The sequence below is a fragment of the Amphiura filiformis genome, chromosome 15 (assembly GCF_039555335.1).
Source record: "Amphiura filiformis chromosome 15, Afil_fr2py, whole genome shotgun sequence".
Taxonomy (NCBI): Eukaryota; Metazoa; Echinodermata; class Ophiuroidea; order Amphilepidida; family Amphiuridae; genus Amphiura; species Amphiura filiformis.
The window spans coordinates 13,237,022-13,260,578 of record NC_092642.1 but is presented as its reverse complement, the minus strand read 5'-3'; the positions used below and the strand labels follow the sequence as shown (position 1 = coordinate 13,260,578).

Genomic DNA, 23,557 nt, shown 5'->3' with positions numbered 1-23,557 from the left:
TGGGTATTCGTAGGTAACATGAGCGATTTAACCATATCTATATTGAGTTTATAGGTTTAAATTTTGCTATTATGGTAATGAATTAATAAAATGGTAGTTTTAGATCTCTTCAGATGGTACGTCCAAATGAATAAATGCTATTACCTTAGATCAAAAATTTTTTGATGCTTTTAGCAAGATTTTGACCACTTCATTTTGATATACAAGTAGTTAATCAGCAAATAAATAATAAATAATTGTTGAATGAATCCGTATATGGGTAATAATAGTGTCCTGGGGTACCGCTTAAAGTTTTTGACAATTAATTTCCATTGGTAGGGACACTTCATTACACATGTCATGTATTATGCTGTATTCGTAAGTAACATTTCAGTATTTGTAGGTAAGAATTAGACTTTTGGTGGATATCGCAATCAAAACTTCATTTTATAAAGCACTTTGAATGTATTATTTTCTTTATGTGCGTTTATTGATACTTTAGACCCTATCATGTATTAATAATGTCGGTTCACAACGGTTGAAAGAGGATTGAAGTAAGAAACAAAGGCACTAAAGTGACTTTAATTTGCTTAATTGCACACAAATCGCTTAAAACCGTTATTGCAGACTTGTCAAGTCCATCTTGGAGTCAGTTACGTCTTGTAGCCTTTCGTTTGAGGGCAACTACAATTAGCTTTATACCAGGGTCCATCAATGTGTTGTCTAGATCATGAGACAATGAGAACAGTCGTTTTTCCATGGTATTCGTAGGTAACCTTAGCGAAAACGTCAAAAGTTACCTTCGAATAAATCAATTTGGACACAAATTACTAAGAAACCAGAAGGTCGGTAAACATTTAAAAGGAAGCACACATGACAGTTGACAAATCCAAGTATTTATCCCCTTCTAATCTTCTTTGAATCTGATTTTTCTTTCAAATGAGCAGACCGTCATCTATTTGAGTACATATTTTTCACCAATTAAGCCGTATTCAGTTTTGCATGGTGGGCATGTATGTGAATTCGCAACTTTCATTGACATATGATTTGATAGCAAACATACAGGCCTTCGTTATGTACCAATATGGGCATTGGCATGAATGGCGGTGTTTCACAATACTGTCATGATGTCAAAGTGTATTCGTAGGTAACATTCGGTTACCGAAATTTACCTACGAATACTTGCTTTTATTGTTGACATCTCAGAAATATTTAAACGCAGGTTATTGAAACTTGGTAGAAATAAAGAGTGTATTACCCTGCACCTATTGCTTAACTATTGTTTACTATTCTCTCACTTTGTGGAAATGGCACAGCTTTTAACATGTATTCGGAGGTAATGCATATTTTTACCAAACCTACCTTTGTGCCATTTAGAATTTCTGGCAGCTAAACACAATAATAAAGATGTCCGAATGCAATGCATTTCAGTATTGGACATATCAAAGCTTGTATCAATTGCGCATTTATTAGTGATTTCCATTTTTAAAGATATATCTAGTGCTATGAAAAATTGTATTCGTAGGTAATGTAAAAAAATACCACTCAAAAAATTATCACAAAAAATTCATAATTATGTACAAATATGTGAAAAATTGAACAGGCAATCTTTGAATATACACCTTTCAGGAAATCAATTTAGATTCAATCCAATGACTTCTTTTCATAACTGATTTAGATGTTTTTAAAAATACTTTAAGAAATATTTTGAAAAAATGGGTAAAAATAGCATGTTTTGGGGTCTCTGTGTCTAAGTTTTTCACAGAAGGGGTCTTATTATATATGGCGCGAAGCGTATGATCACGGCGAATAAACACAATACAAAAACGAATGCCAATTGATTAATACTTTTAAGTTATGGCCCTGGACATGCCGTGTACACTTTTCGTTGGATTCGACCATATATATTGCGCATCATTGCGTGTGTGCATACGTCAGGTTGGGGGGGGGGGGGGGTCATATGATTTTCATGTAGCTCGGAGGGGGGTCATATGGTTTTTATTATCGGAGAAGGGGGGTCATATAGTTTTCGGCAGTGACTTTCTGTCTGCTCCCGGCCCCCCCTCCGGTAGAAATAATGAACGGTCCCTAAATAGAACATTAATACACGATATGCATATGTGCAGTATAAAAGTGGTACTGCTCTTCATTGAGAATGTTAATATTTTTATTTACAGTACTACATAGTTTACAGATTTTGCGACCATATTATTTGAAAGTAATGAATGAAAATGACAAAGTTTATGTAATTTCTTTGGCATTGGACTGTATTAACCCAGGTAAGAGATTTGTAATCAGTTAGATTGCATGTTGATCCCCAAATGGAGACATGTACTCGTATGGTAACTAAATTTCAGTCCCTGTCACAGTTACCTGATGGTTAAATGATTATGTACGTATAATAGAACAATTGATTTGCGGCATTGACTCTTCCTATCTGATGACCATGCATGCATGTTCGTTATCTTTTATAAGAGTATCATTGTTATACAGACTGTAGCAATAACAATTATGCATATGCAAATTCGCAATTTAGAAACAAATAACAGAAGAAATTACGGCAGTAATGCTATACGCACACGGTTGTTTGATGTAATGTAAAACTGTCATTTTTAAGAAATGTTGATGGCGCTATTTATCTTAAAGCTTGTTTGCATCTTTACAAGGGGTAGACACTTGTATAATGGTATTCGAACATCAGAGAAAATACTAACAAATGGCAAGGCAATTTTCAAAAAAAAACATTTTATCGTGAAATGGAAGGAATAAGTCATATTATTTGGCTAATTTGGATTTAAAATATATATAAATAGCGCCCTCAATGTGTACACAAATGTACAGTCTATAGAATAAAAATTACCACAAAAAAGCAGAAAAACGATGAATAATTTGACATATAGAAACGAAAATCTTAAAAATAGCTTTAAAATATATGTGTATTAGTGTGATAGTTGTTAGTATTGTCCAGGTCTAGAATTGAACATATAAAAATGTTTTTGTTAGAAATATTAATAAGTGACCACCTCAAACAACCGTGCGCAGTGGAATCAGTAACATCTTGGCTAACAAAGACACTTTACTTGGTTCCTTTACTATAGTTCGGGCTCAAAAGATATGCTCAATTAACTATATAAATTGTCCAAAAAAACGAGTTGGGCCACTTTTGTCATTATCGCGAATATCAAGCTTACAGCGCGTAAAATTGACTTTCATGATTAGCAATTGCATTTTTGCTCTTCGTAAATATGACATGCAATAGAATCAGTAATATCTTGGCTAACAGAAATACTTTACTTGGTTTTTTTACTATAATTCACGTTCAAACGATATGAGGGAATTCAATTTATCGCCCGAGTTGGGCCACTTTTCGCCATGTTCGCACATATCAAGTTTATACCACGTAAAATTAACTTTCATGCTTATCGTCAAAGATTTCAGAACAAAGACAAAGTTTTTTTTACTTAATTGATATTAGTAAATAAATAATATGATATTAATATCAAATTGATCAATTTAAATACCACTTCAAATGCCCCATTGTTTAAAATTACCCATCATAAGATCACCGACCAGATGGTTCATGATTCAACTCAATTCAGTCACTTTCGCTACACAAAGATACGAAAGTGTCCCAAGCTGTTTTAGGACTACTTTGCACAATTGGCCATATATTCCATTGTAGAGCTCCGATTTATTAACACAAAGCTTATGTGGTAGCTTAAAAAAACCTTGACGGTCAAGTAAAATTCAATACAATGAATAAGTGACATGTTTGCCTAATACTATTTTAGATGGCATATGTTTTTGGTACGCCCTGTATACCAAAACTATGTGCTACACATTTAATCGTAAGTCTGACGTAAACAGATTATTGGTCTTTATCAGGCTTTGTCGGTACGTGTCAAACCATATTAATAATAATAACCACTCATATCAAATCGTGCAATAACGATAAAATTGAAATGTAATCACGAGTTTAGATACGCCGTTAATTTCTTTTACCATTTTCAATGTTGATACTGCAATGTATACCACGAAGTATGATCTGTAGCCCAAATAAGTTAAACAAAAATTGTATGGATTTAATATTTAATTGTAAGTCTGACGTAAACATATAATTGGCCTTTATCAGGCTTTGTCGGTACATGTCAAACCACATTAATAATAATAACCACTCATATTAAATCGTGCAATAACGATAAAATTGAAATGTAATCACACGTTTTGATATGCCGTTAATTTCTTTTGTCATTTCCGATGTGGATACTGCAATGTATATCACAAAGTATGATCTCAAATATGAGCTCAAATAAATTAAACAAAAATTGTATGAATTTAATATGATTACTCAAGCATGTGCAAAGTCGACATCGCGTACTGGCTTAACTTTGTACCTGTAGTACTGAAATATTCATTCTACTGAACACGTGGGCGAACGCATGAAATGGATTTCTGACGATGATGTAATGCACACCGATATCGCCTGGCTAATAATTATTTGGTGCAGCAGAGATACTAAAATAAATACCGGGATCGATACACGTGAATTGCTATGCACGATTTTGATATCAGACGAAAATCTTCGGATACCGGGGTGGAAAATGATGAATATCTCCCGTAAATGATTTCGTCTCAAGAAACCAGATCTGGTCTCATACACTTGAAAATACATGTTGAACAGATATGATAGTCGTTAGTTTGCGTCTTGAGAAAAGGCCGTGCGTATTGAACTCAAAATCTGACAAAATTTCTAATTTTATATTGCGTTGGTCCTGTATGGACTACAGCGCGCAGGCTATAGCTGCACTCACTACTCCAGTGGAGGCAGTATGACAATTGACCGTAATGTCGTATACAAGCTTACTCAAACAGCGAGAAATCAATTACCCCGACTATTGTCAGTAGCCTTAGCCAGGTCACTTGGCTACTGCGTCGGGATAAAATGGCCATGCGTGGCTGTGGATTCAACCTACCATGGCGATTTCTACCATGAAGATATCGGGGCGATGACACTGTGTAATGGGCCTTTGATAATGACGATCACTCGCAAATTCAATTAAGATTAGGCGATATAATATCTGGATGTGAATAGATAATAGTAGTGTCGTCTACAAGCAAAACAAATTATAGAACAGAAAGTAGTATTTATGAAATCATTAACATACAATATGAATAGTAATGGGCCTAAACTCGTCCCCTGAGATACACCACATTAAATGCTCATATAACTGGATAACTGTAATATACAAATTGTTTCCTATTGTATAAATAATCTGTAAACGGTCAATGTTTACTTCATTTACAAAAGACAAAGGCGAACAGAATTAATGTTTTACCCAGAGCAGCCAGCGCACATAAACGTTGAACTAGAACAGTGCATCTAGACGTAATCGAACCTGCGACCTTCGGAATACTACCGGAAGATTGAAATCTTTAGGTATTAGGTTCGGATGATGTTCGTCGCATTCCTAGCGGAAGGCATCATAACTGCTAATGTACAACACTGAATACCTCCAAAGTCACATAGGGATATAGTTATGGATTTTAGTACTGGTGATGGGGAGCAGTGTGTGTGGAGTTGTTTTGAGTGCATGTTTGACTATTAGAACTGCATCATTTAATTAATAGGTTTTATGAAGTATGAAGAAAGACTTATAATAACTGTCGTTTATATTTTATAATGTCTGCATGTTGGTGTGTATATTTAGTGCGTAAGCTCCTCTAAATTAGATAGAGAAATTAGATAGAGAAAACATCATAAGAAATGACAACACTATATCGCATAGTTTTCATCCATGCGCATTGCTTAACACTTTAAAGCCTTGAGTGTGGAAATAATATTTGAGTAGGGTCTTCATGTTGTAAGGAAATCATATCACACTCATGTCTCATTTGGCTTGCCAGGTTTGTTGGTACAGGAAAACCAATATAATGTCCAATTAACGAAGAACGAGGTGTAAAAGAAAGTCTATATTAAAAGAACAATGACCAACATGATACGAATTGACAAACTAGAAACTAAGTTTTTATTTTGATACTAGGAATCATTGAAATTGAATTCTATCCTAAATGTAAATCTTACATTAAAAACAAGCTTTTGTAAAATATGTTTTTAGTAAAATTAAACAAACATCCTCGGGTTTCTTATTACTTTCACAACATTACGGTAGAGTATTTCTCAAACAAATCTATTATTCTGTTCTAAATTACTATAACTGACAATATTACAAAATACGTTATCACTTTTTAAACCCCTCTCTATCTTTAAAACTAATAATTAAATTGCAATGGGTCTTGGTACACATTATCAAGCTGCGCATACATGTAACATTGACCCCAAAATGTGCTTTCATGCACTGAGTTTAATGGATTAGCGTGTGTTTTCCCCACGATCAAGGAGGTTATAATTTAAACATGGAGCGTCTGTTCCTTTGTGCCGAATTGATTTACAGACAGGCTATTCACAAAAGTGGTACATTGTTTCGAATAAAAAAAAGGTTACGCCATTAAATTTGTAATTGACCCAACAACATTAACACTTTAGCTGACAGGTGGCTTGTTCTCACGTATCCTCAAGGTTTTCAAGCCTATAGAGCAGACTTATGCTGTCGATGTGCACTACTTCATCACACACCTGACTTTTGGCGCTTCATGTAAATAAATTGAATAAAAGTGAGGGGAGAAGGAGGAGGGGTGACGAGAGGTGAGCAGAGATGGAGAGTCAGAGTGGGCCGGGATCGAGTGAAAGAGAAATAGAAAGAAATGAAGAGAAACAAATAAAGAGAAAGCAAATAAGAGAAAGAAATTGAAACAATTATGGGAAGGAGAGGGACATGAGAGACATTAATTTCACAGTGTTAATGAAGCGTACTACTATGACTGGCTGATATGGAATAGCATCCCACGCTTATTTTATTAGATGACGTAAGATCGGTACGCTAATCAATTACTTTAGCTAATCCCACAGATGCTCGATAGGGTTCAGATCGGGGAAATTCGCTGGCAAAGCAAATCATATGAGAAGTAGGGTCACAAAGGGTACCGACCCATAAAATACTTACCACCCAGAATTAGTGCATGCATGATGAGGATAACATTACTTTATACACGGCAATACAGAATCGGGCAGTGGAAATCATACTGCCAAATGCCTGTTCAACCTAAATCAAAAGACGTAAGTCGTTGTAACTTTTAATCCTTCGATATGAGCTCGCTCATAAATAAAAGCACTTTTTGGGATTCACACTTTTCAGTCCGTGTTGGTATGATCTGCTTGATGATGTGTACCAAGACCCATTTCAATCGAATAATAGGTTTTGGAGATAAAAGGATAAATAGGAAGGGAACTTAATTTTTTAAAGTGTGTATATAAGATTGTTATCACACAGGAGGTGTTAGTTCCCAAATGAAATTACATTTGATTGAACCGATTCGGTTAGAAGATAATGACGCCTTGTTAAAATGAGGTCTGTTAAAATACAATAACCAATTGAACCATATCTTGTAAATCAGTTTTAGTTCTAGAACAATAGTAGGAATTTGTATTAAATAAATGATAGAATAATAATATTACTTGAAGTCTAGTTTTCTATTACTTATTCTATTACATAATGTAAAAAAAATACTTTATACGTGACAGCGCCAAATATGTTTTATCCAAAAAACATTAGATAGTTATTCAAAATTTGTTTCATATTTGTGTACATCCATATCAAAAGGATGCACTTGTCGGCTGCTACATGTGTCTCATTTCATATAATAGCGAGGAATAAATACCAGACTCATTTCAAGTGGAGGTCACTTCAAATCATCCCCAAGTCACATGGTTTAGGAATACAGAGAACATTCCTTAACCATGTCACTTGGGGATGATTTGAAGTGACCTCCACTTGAATTGAGTCTGTTCTGTATTCCTAGCTATTATGTGAAAAGAGACACATGTAGCATCCGACAAGTGCATCCTTTTGATATGGATGTACACATTTATAGAGAGTTATTTAATATCTGAAACGTAAGTGGCTAAGGTGCCTAGGTAGACTAATGTCATTTGATGATGAAATTGATATTACCGGATGGTATCATCAATAGCCAAGCTGTAAAATAAACCCTCTACATGACTAAATTCCAAGGTATCCCTAGATTATGTAGTGTACCACTGTCTATATGCGTAGTGTACACCTGTCGTGACGTACGTATGACGACACTGTCTTATGTTGCTAGCTGTATGTTTAGTAGCAATGGTGTTATCTTGTCCCAATTTGGAGAAAATGGGACATACAGCTAATTGCTGATAAGAATAGGCGTCATTTGAGAATCTGTTATGCGAGAATAGCATAACTTAATAAATTTGCAAGGGCAAGCGAGCAGGCAAAAAGATTCCAGTACAATCAAGTTCAGATACCATCTCTACATGTACAGTCTATGATAGGAGAGTATAATTATGCTTTCATGCCCTTCCGGGCTTGCGGGCTTGATGTTTTTGAAACCTGCCGGGATGGGTGCTGGGATAACAGTACAATAAAGTTCCGAAAGGTTTATATATCATAGTGTAATATGCATTTAATAATAATTCATACTGTATCCCTGGATATTTATTGGGAAATGTTTCGGTCCAGCTAAGTAATTCAAGGTCCATCATGCTTAGTATAACTTATGCTTTTGTCGATGTCCCAGCATTTCCCTATGTAATATTAAAAACCACCGAAACGTTAACATAATTATTATTTAGAAATATTATAATACTGTTAAGGAATCGGATAGCAACGTTTATATAGTATTTTTTTGTGGGACCTGAGAACATATCAGACATATTGTATTCTGAAGACGAAGAATGTCCTTCTGATATCAAATAATTTTGATTTTTGAAATTCGCAATAGAATATACACTTTATGGCAAATTAATAAAAAATTATATTTATATATTTAACAGTTTTTATTTATAATTAATGATATGTACTTAGAGTATATGTAGCTGGGATGAAAGCCGACCGTCAATTTTGACCTTTTATAGAAGATGAAGATATACCTTTTTTCTCACCTAAAATATTTTTGCAAAAATATTACCATAACAGGAGGTTACATTGGTAATACCATACCATTGAACATGACACCATCAAGAGCACCCAAAAGTACCCAAAATTTCCACAAACAATTCCACTGTGCTATTACAGAAGTATACAGAAGTAACATTTACAAAGGAATGTGGCCGTGTATTGCATATTAGCTTTCAAATGTAAGGGACATTGTAAACGTCAATTTACTTGCGCATACATGTTAGGGCGTCCCAACTATTAAAAAGTAATAACTCAGCAACATTCAATCAAATTATATGCGCTTTAAATATTGGTAAGAGATGGTGTCCTTGAGTAGCCCTTTGATCATGTTCTATATGTGGTAGACTATTTATCTGGAACACAAAGTCGAAATGCTGTAATTTAGACAATAATGAAGTTAGTTGTTTTTCGTAGATCTTTCGTTTTAGGTAACGTGTGAAAAGGGGATTTTTCCAATGTGATTACCGAATTTAGGGTATCAGCTATCTAATTTTTACTTACGTAAATAGCCCTTTATTCAAACGAAGCGCCTCAACTAGAGTTTTTTGTATGGAAGTGTGACCAACAACCCGCTCGACCAAAGAAAAGGATATAGTCGCTTACACATGCCTTTCTTTTGATCGCCCATTGATTGATACACATGTCCCAAGTTTAAGCGTCAAGACGCTGTTGGGCCAGTAACCAATCAGACATTCGCGTTGAAGTAAATTTAAGCAAGAAATTCGATGTATGGGAAGTTGCCGTGAGTGTTGAAGGAACATTTTATTTCGGCAACTCTCTATTATTCCTCGTAATACGTTTTTATAACTTCTGTGTCGTGTAGTCTTATTTTGTTGATTTTCATTTTTTTTTAAATTATTATTTCTTCTTTTTTTTCAGTTTCCCTTTCTCTAATTCTTCGCCCACATACATTATTACTTAAGTAATAATAATAATAACTTAATGTGTGCACATGTAGACAATAACTATTAAACCTGGGGTTTTCATAGGCGATACCATGTTTTCCTCTTATACACGGTGCAAATGTATTGACAGCGGTGACATACGCATGTTATTCATTATGTATGCGTAATATAAAAATCTACTTTTACCTTTCATCACTATACATGTCAAAAACATGTATACTGAATATTTCAGCACTACACCAGTAATGGGTTGGAGGAAATAGTTCGCTTATGTAACATAGGAAGTAAGATTCATTCAACCTATAATAATATCAATGTTAAAAATAAAATATGAATTATGTGTTATGTGATGTTTTGACAAGTATAGATCAGTCATGAGTAAATTAGACTTATATAGAAAAAGTCGTTACCTAATGGATAATATTTTTGTTTTTTGCAATTAAATTTGAAATTTAAATACTTTAGTAGCTTTCATGCATTAAGAAGTCAAACAAACCTGATAAATAAAACGAACAAAAAATAATAAGCGTTCATTCTACAGGGTGTCCCATAAACAATTACCGAGTGAATAAAATTGAACGTAAGTCGAGAAATAGACATAAGAATCAAAAAATTCAAAATGTAGCGCGTAGCCTATTTTGTTGCGCATCACATACAAAAACTTTATTTGATTCGGTTGACTGGTTCCGAAGCAATGAACGATTGCATAATGCGTGCATCAATGCAGTTCATTCCAAGTTTGATCAACAGGCGCTTTTTTCATACTCGCTCACCGCTTCCTAAAGTTTGTGTATCTCATTAAATTTAGTTCACATTATCCATTAAAATCAGACGGTGCTATGTCATTCATGTTTTCACTACAGATGAATAACAGTTTGTCCGAAAAAATTTTGATTTCTGCAATTGGAAGCTCTCCAACTTTTTCTTTAGGTTGTACAAATATACTTTACAAAGAACATTTGAGCCAAGAATGACAATGATGAAGTGCTTACAGGTTTACGTGTGATTTTTGATACCACGCAACATCAATGTTAAAGTTTTAAAAGATTTAAACTTTGCATTACAATTTCTTGGAAATATTCCGAAAACATTAATGTGTGTGAGAAATGTTTAAGCCAGCTGCAATTCTTTATGTAGCAATTCTTTATGCAACATTATATCAACATTAACGAAAAAAGATATTTACAAATACTGAGCATCATCTTACATGCAAGCTTTCATTTTCAATATCATGCAGGTTTTCAAATTTGAACAAAATTGAATGTTTTGCAAGAAACAGGTTGTTTAAAAGGAACGAAAAGGATTTCACAGAACAAAATATGAAGGACATTGACAGTTTAACCACTAGTGCACATTGTGTTGAATGAGCTTTCTTTCAAACTTGGAATGAAGTGAATTGACACATGCGTTATACAATCGCTCATTTCTTCACGATCAGTCAACCGATTCCAGTAAGATGCAGAATAAGATGGGCTACACGTTGATGTTTAGATTTTTGGATTTTGAGGTCTAGTTTTCGACTTACGTCCAAATTCATTTGCCCGGTAATTTTTTCTGGGACACCCTGTATTAGACCTATATAATGAATATACACTTTGTACTTTATAATTGAATGATGTGCACTAAGAACATGCAATTGACAACAACACATTGATGGTTGAGCACCAGATAACCGTAACTCACTTTCTGGCTTTTAACCCTCTACATGTAAATATTAATGTCTAATACAGGCCTGGACTAATACATGTATAAATAAACAGGACATATCCGTGCATGAACATCTTGAAGTGATAAAAAATAATATCACAATATACCTGTGGATGTTTAAAATTCGTTGATTCATAACAATAAATTGTTTGATAAAACGTGGAAAAACTCAGATGATCACCGGTTTTGAACTTGTCCACAAAATCAGAAGCCCGGATCAATAGTCTTGCGCTCTAACTACTGTGCCACGGAAACCTGCGATAGGTCGATGTGTGAAAGTACAGTATTTATTATGAATGAATGCTGTCGCTCGAAAAAAAAATCAAAAATTCTGGATAAGAGGAGAAACAAGTCTAGACATTTATACGGGTACAAATTTGTTTGTCAATTGCAATGATAGAAATGTGATTTTGCGATGTAGTAGATCACCACATGCTGCACCGTCAAATATCTTACTTTCCGTATTTAGCCGTGCTCTGTGGGATATATACATGAAACAGGTGATAAAAATTGCATGATAAAAAGGAAAAAGCAATTAAAATCTTTATCTTTGACAATCAAATGGATAAAATTGGGGGAAATTAATTCGCATTTTGAAATTTTCCCCAGAGTAACGTGGGCTGCCGATATTTTAGGCATAAAGAATTGATTGATTAATTGATTATATCTTTATTATAGGTGTCCGTCCAAGCATCGTGTGCTACACTCATGGCCATGACAGTCGACAGCTATCGAGTAATACTCCACCCTATGCAATCATTACACACTAGAACTTTGGTTTTAGGTCAAAATATTAAAATCAATAATACCGCACCCTATTCATAAGGAAGTCAATTGTGGATGACATTTATTTACTTTTCGACAAAACCAGATACATGTCGGTAGAGTTTGAAAATATCCAATGAAAAAATGTGTGTAAAAGTAACGTGTGAAAAGGGGATTCAAATGTGCTTACCGAATTTGGGGTATCCGCTATCTAATTTGCATAATTTGAAAAATAGCAGATATCGATCGACTGATCGTTCGATACATTTGATGGATTATTAATTGATTGATTGATTGATTGCTTATATCTTTATAGGTGTCCGTCCAAGCATCGTGTGCTACACTCATGGCTATGACAGTCGACAGATATCGAGTAATACTCCACCCTATGCAATCATTACACACAAGAACAGTATGGAGAACGATGATAATTAATTTATTTATATGGCTAGGTAAGTGATGTAGTGAGTAGTTCGTTAAATAATAATTTAAGTTTAATTTTAACTATGCTCGTTAGAGATGAGTGATTCATATTTGACCCACGAACAAACAATATGGAGAAAATCTCAAACAGGTGATTTTTTGCTATTTTTGACACCTCATAATACAAAAATACACTTTCCAAAAAATGTTTTTGGTTTATTTCTTAGTATTGAGTTCCATTCTAGGAACGGTTTTATTTTTATTTTTTTACATTTGCCTTTTTTTTAAAGATATTGACCTTGTAAGGTAACGAAATTAACAGTAGTATGACGAGTTTCTCGTAAAACATCAATTTCGAAAATATAGTGTTTCCAATAGAATTTAAACTGAAGATGTTCAAGGCGGATGAAGTACGTGGTTGTATCGGAAACTAAAAATAAATTAATTGAAAACTGCTAATACCAGTTTGTAATTCTAAATTAAAGACTTAAGTAATTGAGTAGCTGACTGGAATGAATAATTCACTCAAACATTGTAAACTCAAGAAGGGAAGTTTGAACTTTTAATGGCAGCTTCCTGGCTGGATTTATACATCAACGTGTGTTTAAGATTTAGTGCAAAATATCGCCGACTAAACTCATCGGCGTTCCCGGAACCCAAGACGCTGACACAAGACGATGCCACTATGCAGAGAAATAAATATACTATTGTGATATGCAATAACAAAATGTGTGTCTGACGATAAAAAGATATATTCAGTCACCCATCCAATGGCTTCTTCGGACCAACTCAATTTAACGCAACAGGATTATAAGACATGACATCAATACCCTAACAAATTAGTGTTCTTGAGTACGTTGATGAAAATTATCGAATTATAATCAGCACGACGGCAACTTCGTGACCTTTTTTGTTCGGTACAAAATTATTACGGGTTGGTGAGCACGGGTTACGTAACACAATGTTGAAAATTTAGCCTGCAAACTCGTTTTAGCAAAATAGCTCCAGAAATGCAAGAAACGTGTCGTTTTCTGCTTAAATTATGTACCACGGATAAGATATTGAACATTCGTGTAAAGCAACAAATAAAGTGTAAAAGTTTGATTATATGGGAAATAACGAAGCTTGAACATACCCAAAGTAGCAGGAAAAATGAGAAAAAAATCGTGTCATAATCAAAAAAACGTTCATATCATTAAGCAAGAAAAAGCGCGAGCGTCAAAAACGGGTATCATGTTAGATAATAACTAAAGTTAGCTTGCCTAAAAGAATCATGAAATTTGATAGCTCTATATGCCTAGTCGTTTATTGAAGATGTTGAAATATTGGCTTTAGAGTAACTCTGTCACGCGGTGTGTTGCTAATTGTCCATTGATGGTTATCTACCTTGAAAAAACGCTCACAACGTTTAAACAATTTTAAAGTCAGCATAAATGTTGGTATTACATTATTTGGATGATGTATACACGAGTGAGCCACTGAGTGAGAATAAGATTTCTTTTAAAACCAAACGACCGAACCACTCGTATGGCTTAACGGTAAATATTTGGACGCACAATCTATTCACTACTGGTTCGAACCCCGGTAGGATGCTCGTAATTTTGATTTTTTGAGTTTAACTCGGTTTTATGTTTTTCTTAATCCTAGGTTTTATATTTTCTTTAAAAACACAATATACGATTTTGGTCCAATTTCAGTTTATTATTCTTGGTCAAAATTATGAAAATATTTATAATAATAGTATACAATTGCCATGAAGTTTCTGGTTATTTGAATCAGAAATAATGAGGTAAAATGAGAGAAAAAGAAAGCACCGTTGAATACTGCAGCTGTGCCACGGGGGATTAACTGCCTTAATAAGACATCAAAGAGGCACTCAAATCTGACTGATTCCAATTAGGTTAAGCAAGTGGTTTAAGTTGGGACATGCGTAAAAATGACAAATATGCCAAAAAATCAGATTTGAAAAAATCATTCGTGCATTTATGGCTGAATCTATATCATGATTTGATAAACGCATCAAGAAAAAAATATCAGGGAAGACAGTGGTAAAAGACGTATTGCATTGATATTTCAAAACAATTATAAATGATGGGCCTACACCCCGACCCCCACATAATAAGACAAGAGAGGGAAAACAGATTCCAAAACGCTAAGGTAAGGTTTCGAACCAAAAGTATTAACCACTACACCATCACCACAATCTGTTACAAAACAGTCGGGCTTTTTTGCAAGCTTGTTTCTCAGTCAGTGTCTCACTCAATAACAATCCTTGATTGAAATAAAGTGATATTCCTTTTTATATTGACTTCAATATTTTGTAAGACAAAGGCAGTGTTTTGATATTAATAAATAAACTTCACTAGGTAATTAATAATCGATATATGGATTGGACACGGCCGGCTGGTAATTTTAGCTTAATTTTCCTGGTGACACTGCTCACCAATGGCCACGCATGATTACGACACGAGGCTTCATTGAAAGCAACTTTTCAACCTACGACTCGATTATTACAGCAATATTTTTCGTTGAAAATTTAATACAAGCTGAAGTTAGTTAATATTTATCATTACAGAAAAGCGTTTTGGCCGCGTTTGCTCACAGTTATTGATATAACCATTTTAGTGATCGTGACATGCGTTATTTCGAATTTTTAAGCTACTTCGCGCACCACATTATTTTTCCGCAATAATTCAACTTTTATAAGTTATTGTTTGCTTTATACTCATGTTTCAAATCTTATCTATGGGCATCAATAGGGGAATTAAGAGAGAAATGACTCGCTTATTCAATTTTGTGAGTGTTTTCCAAAAAGCCGTATTTCAGTGCCGGCTTATTTTCATCATTTTGTTACGTAACATCAGAGGTCAAGCCGGTAAAAATTACCGAAAGTGAGCTAAGTTGTCGTCGTACTGTATTGACTGATCCACACATTGCTCACGGTGATTAAACCCATAACATATACACACTACAGTATATTACTTCATAATGCAAAAGCGAGAAGAGCCACCGAAATACCCATCCACTTTCTGCCATTTCTTACAAACTCACCGCTTCTGAGTGGTTTGTTCCCGGGAACCCTACATCCTTGGAAGCAGCAACTGTCACGACAAGAAAGTTCACTTTAATTTTCTCCAGTGGAAAATACATACCCTCTGTTGTGAGCCCACGATGCTGTACTTTTGATATATTTAAACCAGATAATGTTGTGCAAGAAACATTCGTTATATTACTGGTCAATTGAAGCATATATTAAACTTTTTCATATTTTTCACAAATTTCGTACTTTATGAATGATTTGGTATGCAACATTGTAACATTAGATGTTTCGTTCAATGTAAATTAATAATTTCACAGAGATTTTGCAGAAGTTAGCTAAATAATATAACACAAAGGATCAATGATGCGGGCTCTCCAACCGGTCTAAAACGATTTAACCCATTTCAACAGCGCCGAGTTTGTTTGGGAAAGGGGATAATGGTTTAAAAGTTACTTTTACATTATAGTGCATTCTGCGCGTATTTTCTGTGGCCGTTTAATATCTCTATATTAGTTTTTAAGTGCTTTAACCACTTAACCTGCTCCGGTAAAACAACTCAGGTAGCTTACAAAAAAGGTAGCAAAGTCTGATAACCAGTCATAAACCCGTAAACGGCGTTTGAGAAAGGTACTAATTGCATTGTGAATAATGTATTATCATTAAATTCTAAATGCTTTAAAACGCATCGTTCGCTGTATAGTGTTATGTGTTAAATAAAATATATACATCCGGATAAAACGTTAGAAATGCATTTGAAAACTCCCTTGTCAGTCTTTTAATATCTTTTGACACATCTGGGTATTTAGTTTAATATAGGTGTATCATTATCAGGTATGCAAGGATCAATTTAAGTTCAATGTCTCATTATTAATGACTTTCATGATTATTGTTTTCTTTCTTTTATTTCTTTATCAGTTTCTTGTAACATTTTTATTCTGTTCTTCTTCTTGTGTTCTTTATATATCTCCAGGCCCCATTTTCCTTTTTATTTTATTAACTCAATTCAGAATGCATTCATTTTAATCTTGCACCTTGGGAAATTCGTTTTCACAAGTAAACATTAAATGGAAAGTGTACATTACAAAATCTTCATGTTGCTTATTCTGGCAGTGCAGTAGTATTTCTGTGACATATAATTGTTTTCTCATTCGCTCTCGCTCATTCTCCGCTTGCTTTCTCTCCTCTCACTATCTTAATCAGTCTTCCGCCTATTTGTGTATATATCTCTCTCCAGTGTTCTCTTCTCGCTTTCACGCTCCTCTCAATATAAGGCTCTCATGCACTTTCGTCAGGCGGCCCAAAGAATGTTGTGATATTTGAAAACTTTTTTCTTACATAGGAGAAGGCAAAATTTGTTGGCTACCATTTACACAAAACATAATTGATTTATGTTAGTTTTTGGATGGTGTGGTTTTCTTCTTACTTTTTTGTCTATTTATTGGTCATAAGGGTAAAAAAACCGGCAAAAACAAAAGTTTCTCAAAATTGCAATAAAAGAAATCGTACGTTTTGGATAGCCTTTGTAATCAAATGCATACCACCTAGCATTTGTCATTTTACTGTTACAATAAGTAATCAGAATTTTCCTCTGAGACAAACCGTTTCTTTAACAGAGACGAATGGATAAAGGTAATAATCGGTCAATGTATTTTAATCCTTTTGAGGTATCGCGAAAAAGATGTGTCCCCAAAGGAGGGTTTAGTTGTATTTACAATCATATTGTCATGCCAAAATGGTGTAGTAAAGCACAATGGAATTATAAAAATAATTTTATGAAGTCTCAAAATATTAATTAAAATATCACAGTGAGTCCGTTATAATAATATGGTTTTTTGTTGTTCTTTGGTGTTACAGGTTCGTTTCTTCTACACATTCCTATAGCTATCTACTACAGCTTGGTTGAAACTTTATATACAAATATTCGAATGTGTACTCCACGCTTCAGAACAGAAAATGGTCCTGTCTTCTATGAGATTTACGCCATTATTATGTTCTATATTTTACCATTTGCTGTAATGTTCTATTGTTACGGACGAATACTAGAACGAGTTTGGCGTGGACGTCGTCAACTAGCCTCGTCATCTGTAAACACGCTGCGCAGGCGCAGATGGAAAGTTACCAGGATGACTCTTCTAGTTGTTGTCTTATTTGGGTTGTGCTGGGGCCCACTTCACACTGTGCACCTTGTAACGTTATTTAATATCGAAATTCATCGGTACGTAACATCGTTTTGCTTATGCTTATCATACTCCAACTCAGCCCTGAATCCATTTGTGTACGCTTTCAGCGGACGCAGATATCGTTCACTTTTAGTGTCTTCATTTGTATGGAAAAGGGGACGTCCTATTAGTGGAACTACAACCCCGAGTAGATTAACCAGAAATAATTCAGAACACAATCATTACACCATGGAGCTTCTACATATGCACCAAAATGGACACAAGTATCGTAATGGATCGAAACGCTGTACTATAGCTAGTAGAGTTACGTCGCAAAACGTAGAGAAGTATGTTTGAAGTACTATCCCTATTACGGTGTTATTACCTAGCCGGGACACCGGCTAGGTCTTGTGATGCTATCGGATCTTTCTTCTTCTGGCAACACGTGCGTGACTTGCCACGTTTCGCCCTAGCTCTGTTATGCTTTGACCGATTTTGACCGTACTTGGTCACAAACAACACTGACTATGTCCCCACATGTGACATGACATTGAACTCCATTTGACCTTTGACCTGCTCACAATGGCAAAAATGCGATTTTTACTATAAAATGTATCTTCTTCCACAAATAACATGTGATGGTGACATGCTTAGGTCATGTGACTTGACTTTGGTCGGTGCCTATAGGGTGTTCACAGATAAGGGGTCAAAGGTCATTAAGGGGGTCATTTCCGGTCTGAAAGCTAAAAATATTTAAAAAAATCACTGTATTTACAAATTACATAGCAGAGTGTTGTCATTAGCACACATGCATTGCTACCAACTAGGGTCTTTGGGGTGTCTACAGTTTTGGGGTCAAAGGTCATTAAGGGTCGCTTCCGGTCAAAAACCAAAAATCATCAAATATGTTCATTTTTTATATCTCAAAACGTAACCAGACCAGAGTGACATAAACTTCATATATGCATTAGTGTTACCTGATGTATGCACAGTATTTTTATTTTTTTGGTCAAAGGTCATTTAGACGTCATTTCCGGTTTTAAGCTAAATAACTTCAAGAATTTTATCTCCATAACTAAGCATAGTAGATTTTTTAATTTAAACTGTAACAATGCATTTTCTCGGTGTATATGAGGTTTTTTTATATTGGGGTCAAAGGTCATTAAGGAGGTCAAAACGTCAAATTTGCAAAAAAATGTTTAAAATTACAGAAAAGTAGGTGTATCTCAGCCTATGGAAGACGGATAAAGCCCCTGCTACAGTGATGCACCATTAATGGTGTGAGATGTCTATAATAGCCGGTCAAAGGTCAAACTTTAAGTTAAGACTGGCATTTCCGGCCCCGGCTAGGTCCAGATCTGTAACCAGATCTAGTGATAATTGGGATCATGCAAGTCCGTGTCGTACTGAAATATGGGAGTAATGTGGGTGTGAAAACGCATTCTATACCCACAACCATGTCATTTTCTTGTGTAAAGTGGTAAATGCAGGTCATTAATTTTTGTATTTTGCAGATGATATAATATTGGTTTAATGCGAAAAGTTGTGAATATATAGAACCACAGGTGCTATTTAACCTAAAAATGTCACGATTTACAATTCCGGAACATAACAGTATCCACCTAACGATTCATAAATGTGTTCTCAATTGAATGAAGATGGGGCATATTTGAATGTATGGTAAAATTAAGTTCAACATAAACCATAATAGAGAGATGCTTATAGCCAAGTCCATAAAGAGACTTCGAAAATAGCTTGAAGCATTGATGCTACTGAGAAAAAATATTCCAATGCGGAAAGTCTCGCTTCTCAAAAGCTATCCTATTGGGGCATTGAGTACGCTGTTGCATCTTAAGGCGCATAAGCCTATACTACAAGTTTGTTTTAGTCATTGAGAGAGAGAGGTTAGGGACCGTTCACAAACACTTGTAGGGGGGCCTTTACAGATCTCAAAATTTCAGCCCCCCCCCCTTTTTTTTGACATAAAAATTATGGGTCAAACCATAGAAAAGCATATAAACTCAATTTTCCCAGGAAAATTTGTGGTCATTTTTTCAGCCCCCCCTTAGGAGGGTCAAACATTTTCAGGGTCCCTTTTTGCATCAGGCCTCCTTAACAAGTGTTTGTGAACGGTCCCTTACATAAGGAATTCTTTCAAAATTGAAAGGCGTATTTTTATACGAGCAAGTGTCGGGAAACGTGATTCATACTTTTTTTAAATAATAAGAAGAGACATTTTAGACAATGAAAGTTTATACTTGATTTACAATGTCCACTCTAAGTCTATCATATTTAAACCATATGTGACCGGTCACGGCAAATGAGCCGTAAATTCCTCCCCCGGTCAATTTTGTTTTATTTCGTGTTTAGAAAATATACATGATAAGCTTTAAAATGGTATATCATTTGACTTCAACCGATATCCAGAAGCGGGGTTATGGTTTGTTAAACTTTGCTCCTTCAACAAAATTGTAATATTTTTCGTTTCTACATGTGTCTCTTTTTCCACATTGCTGGCAATAAATATCAAACAGTCGTAATTGGCGGTCATTTCAAATCATCACCAAGTCAACAAGGTTTAAGAAAGTTCTCTCATTGTTAATTGTTGGTTATACATACCTATACAAAATACAATTCCTGGTAACCCACCACTTGAACAGGATTTAGCCAAAGCAAATAAAGACCAGAGCTACCAAAATTTCTATAGCCATCTAAGGTAGAAGCTTATTATCCACTTCAACAATAGGATTATTGATTGGTGTTTGACTATCAAAATGAGATAGATGTCGTGCCAGTTTCAGTTACCGATGAATACGACCTTCGTACACATTTTACACTGTAACTCGGAATACAATTTAGGGAATTTACGGCTCATTCGTGCTGTACGGTCACATATTTTAACCTCAAAAGGTTAATCACAACTGCTTTTAAAATTGGGAACAAACATTTTGGGATACTACACATAATGAAGACGCTTAACTTCATATCAACTTCAACGGTGGTCCATTAGCTACGGCTCACAACTTGTTGCCGGCGTTTCAACTTGTTAATTTTGTTACTGAATGCATAGACAAGAGTGCCTTTTGGTTTATGAATTACTTACAACAAAGCTCACAATCCCCACAACTGGACGGTCAGACAAGTAACAGTCGTCTTACAACTTGTCTGGTACGGTTACATTTTTCCATTCGTGTGTTTATAACAAGAAGAGTCTGCAACGGCCTCCAGGTGCCACATGTCTATCTATATTATAAAATGCAGAATGTTTCAAAATTATATAGGGTCTTCTTGCGCTTAAACCTCGAAATTGACCAAGAGTTAAAAAATTGCAGACAGCTATCGCTCCGCATCTTAAACGTGGCGGTGATTTTTTTAATGTGACTGTTCCATTGTGTTTGAAAATAATGTTTACCAAATTGCGCCTCTATTTATGTTCTCATAGTTAAACAAAATAAGACGATTATGTTTGAATTGTGTGTATTTGATTTTATGCCCCCTATAGGTACAGCAACGTTTCATCTTGAAAATATGGCCTTTTTAAAGGTTCATATGAAAGTAAGAGTAAGATACACAATCTTTATTTGCAACTCTTTATGAATATGTTTATTAAATGGTGGGCGTTTGTAAGCTTTAAATATAGCTGTAACGTAATTGCAAGTGTTACATTGACATTATCTTCAAGTACTATAATGTTCTCATGATCCTTTCTTAGTTGAGGCGGCTTTAAAACTCGACTGCTGGTTGTCCGGTGGCGATTGAGCCGCGTTCTATTGTTTAGAATAATAGAAACCGGCTGCAACCGGACGGAACTGGGCGGAAACGGCGGGAAACCGGGCAACAGCAGTCGAGTTTTGAAGCCGTCCCTTGACAGAATTAGTTTTTCGTAAATACAGTCAGTCTACTCTGAAGTACAAAGTACTGACGCGGACGTACACATTGTGCCGACTTTGAAGGCACGCATATCTGCAGCAGGGACGCAGTGCTGCGCACTGTTTACGCGTTGTATACGCGCGCTTTGTCACTTTGTACTTCAGAGTGGACAAACTGTAGGTGTTTATGCATAAAAGTGAGTATCAATGATGTTGAATGGCTGCTGAAAAAAAATGTTCAGCTTCTTTAAAAAAAAAATCAGATTTTCGACTGATCAAAAATGGAAGTTGCTTTTGTAACTACCAAGCACTCTTTGTGCCTCGAAACATCCAATTTGAATTGTGCAACAATCGGGAAGCTCGTGGACGAATAAGCATTTCACAAAATCACACTATACAACACGCATGCCATACACAACACGTAACACATTTTACGCACAACGCAAAGATTGTCGCCAGGCTGTTCAAACTTTCAATCTAGCGAACCAAGAATAATTTCATATTTGCTTGACTTAAATGCCTATTAGGTGATCCCAGAGAAACTGTAAATAAATTAAACATAAGTACAAATTGCTTAATGGATAAGTCATTAGAATTGTCATCCGGTATTTTTGACATATTTTTGAATAGCAAAAATGCAAAAAGTCTCACTTTGTCTTTAATACACGGCTTTCGACTTAACCACTAGCAGGCTATGTATGCACAATGCACATAATTATACGACACTGACAAAGGTACCAAAATCTGAATTTTGATGATTTTACGTTCCTCCAGATGAGCAAATCCCTGAATAGGCCATTAAGATCGGGCTTTCCACTTGTTTTGGCAATTTCTATTTTGTTAAACTAAAAATGTGAACTCATCTACTTACGCCCACACATAATACGGTTTGAAACCCACCGATCTAGTATTAAAGTGTACCCACAATCCACGAAAAACAGGTTGGCACACTTTGCCTGTCTTTTGGTATATCTCTGCCCCCGCTCCCCCAATTCAATGTTGGACCAAGCCATATTGTCAACAGGTCTGTGAGACCCTCCAACATTGAAAGATGGGGAGTGGGGAAGGGTGAGATATAGGGGAGTCTGTACTTCACATATAATGCATGCATGTTTCCCCCGCGTCCCCAATTTTAATAGGGCACGCATTTCCATTGTTTAGTGCAAGTGTGCCAACTATTAATTTCGCGGATTGCAGGTCCAACGTTTGCTTGGTACACAGTGAGAGTGACGTACCACATTTGCTTCACATTTATAAATGTGATGACACATACAACTGCCAACATTATGAGTGAAGTGTTAAAAACTGCTTAATATGTGAGTGAATACAGACACATATCTTGCACGTTCGAGTTGGCACTTTTGCCTTAGGCCTCCTTACTAGGGGACCTATGTGTTTTTATTCACAAAGGATAATTATTGTGAACGGCATTGTATATAAATACATCTTGTCTGAGTATAAACACGCCCACACCGTACCAACACACCCCATCAACACACCCCTGCATACAACCAACAAACACACCCCGTACACGTTCCCCACTTTCAAGGCGCACGACCTTCTTATTTTTTAGTGTTTTCTTCTTTATTTTGACGGTAATATTCACACGAACAAAAGCACCGAGAAATGCATGTACATACAATGTAATCAATAACTC

The 23,557-nt window shown here is 35.3% G+C and overlaps 1 protein-coding gene across 1 annotated transcript in view; it reads left to right on the top strand.

Moving 5' to 3' along the window:
* LOC140171274 (G-protein coupled receptor 54-like) overlaps window positions 1–18,406 on the top strand; it is a 195,125-nt gene extending 176,719 nt beyond the window's left edge. The window contains exons 2-3 of the mRNA XM_072194504.1: window positions 12,726–12,861; window positions 17,727–18,406. Coding sequence (XP_072050605.1) covers window positions 12,726–12,861; window positions 17,727–18,388 — 798 coding nt within the window. The 3' untranslated portion in view covers window positions 18,389–18,406. The remainder of the gene's footprint in view (window positions 1–12,725; window positions 12,862–17,726) is intronic.
* Window positions 18,407–23,557: the final 5,151 nt, after the last annotated feature.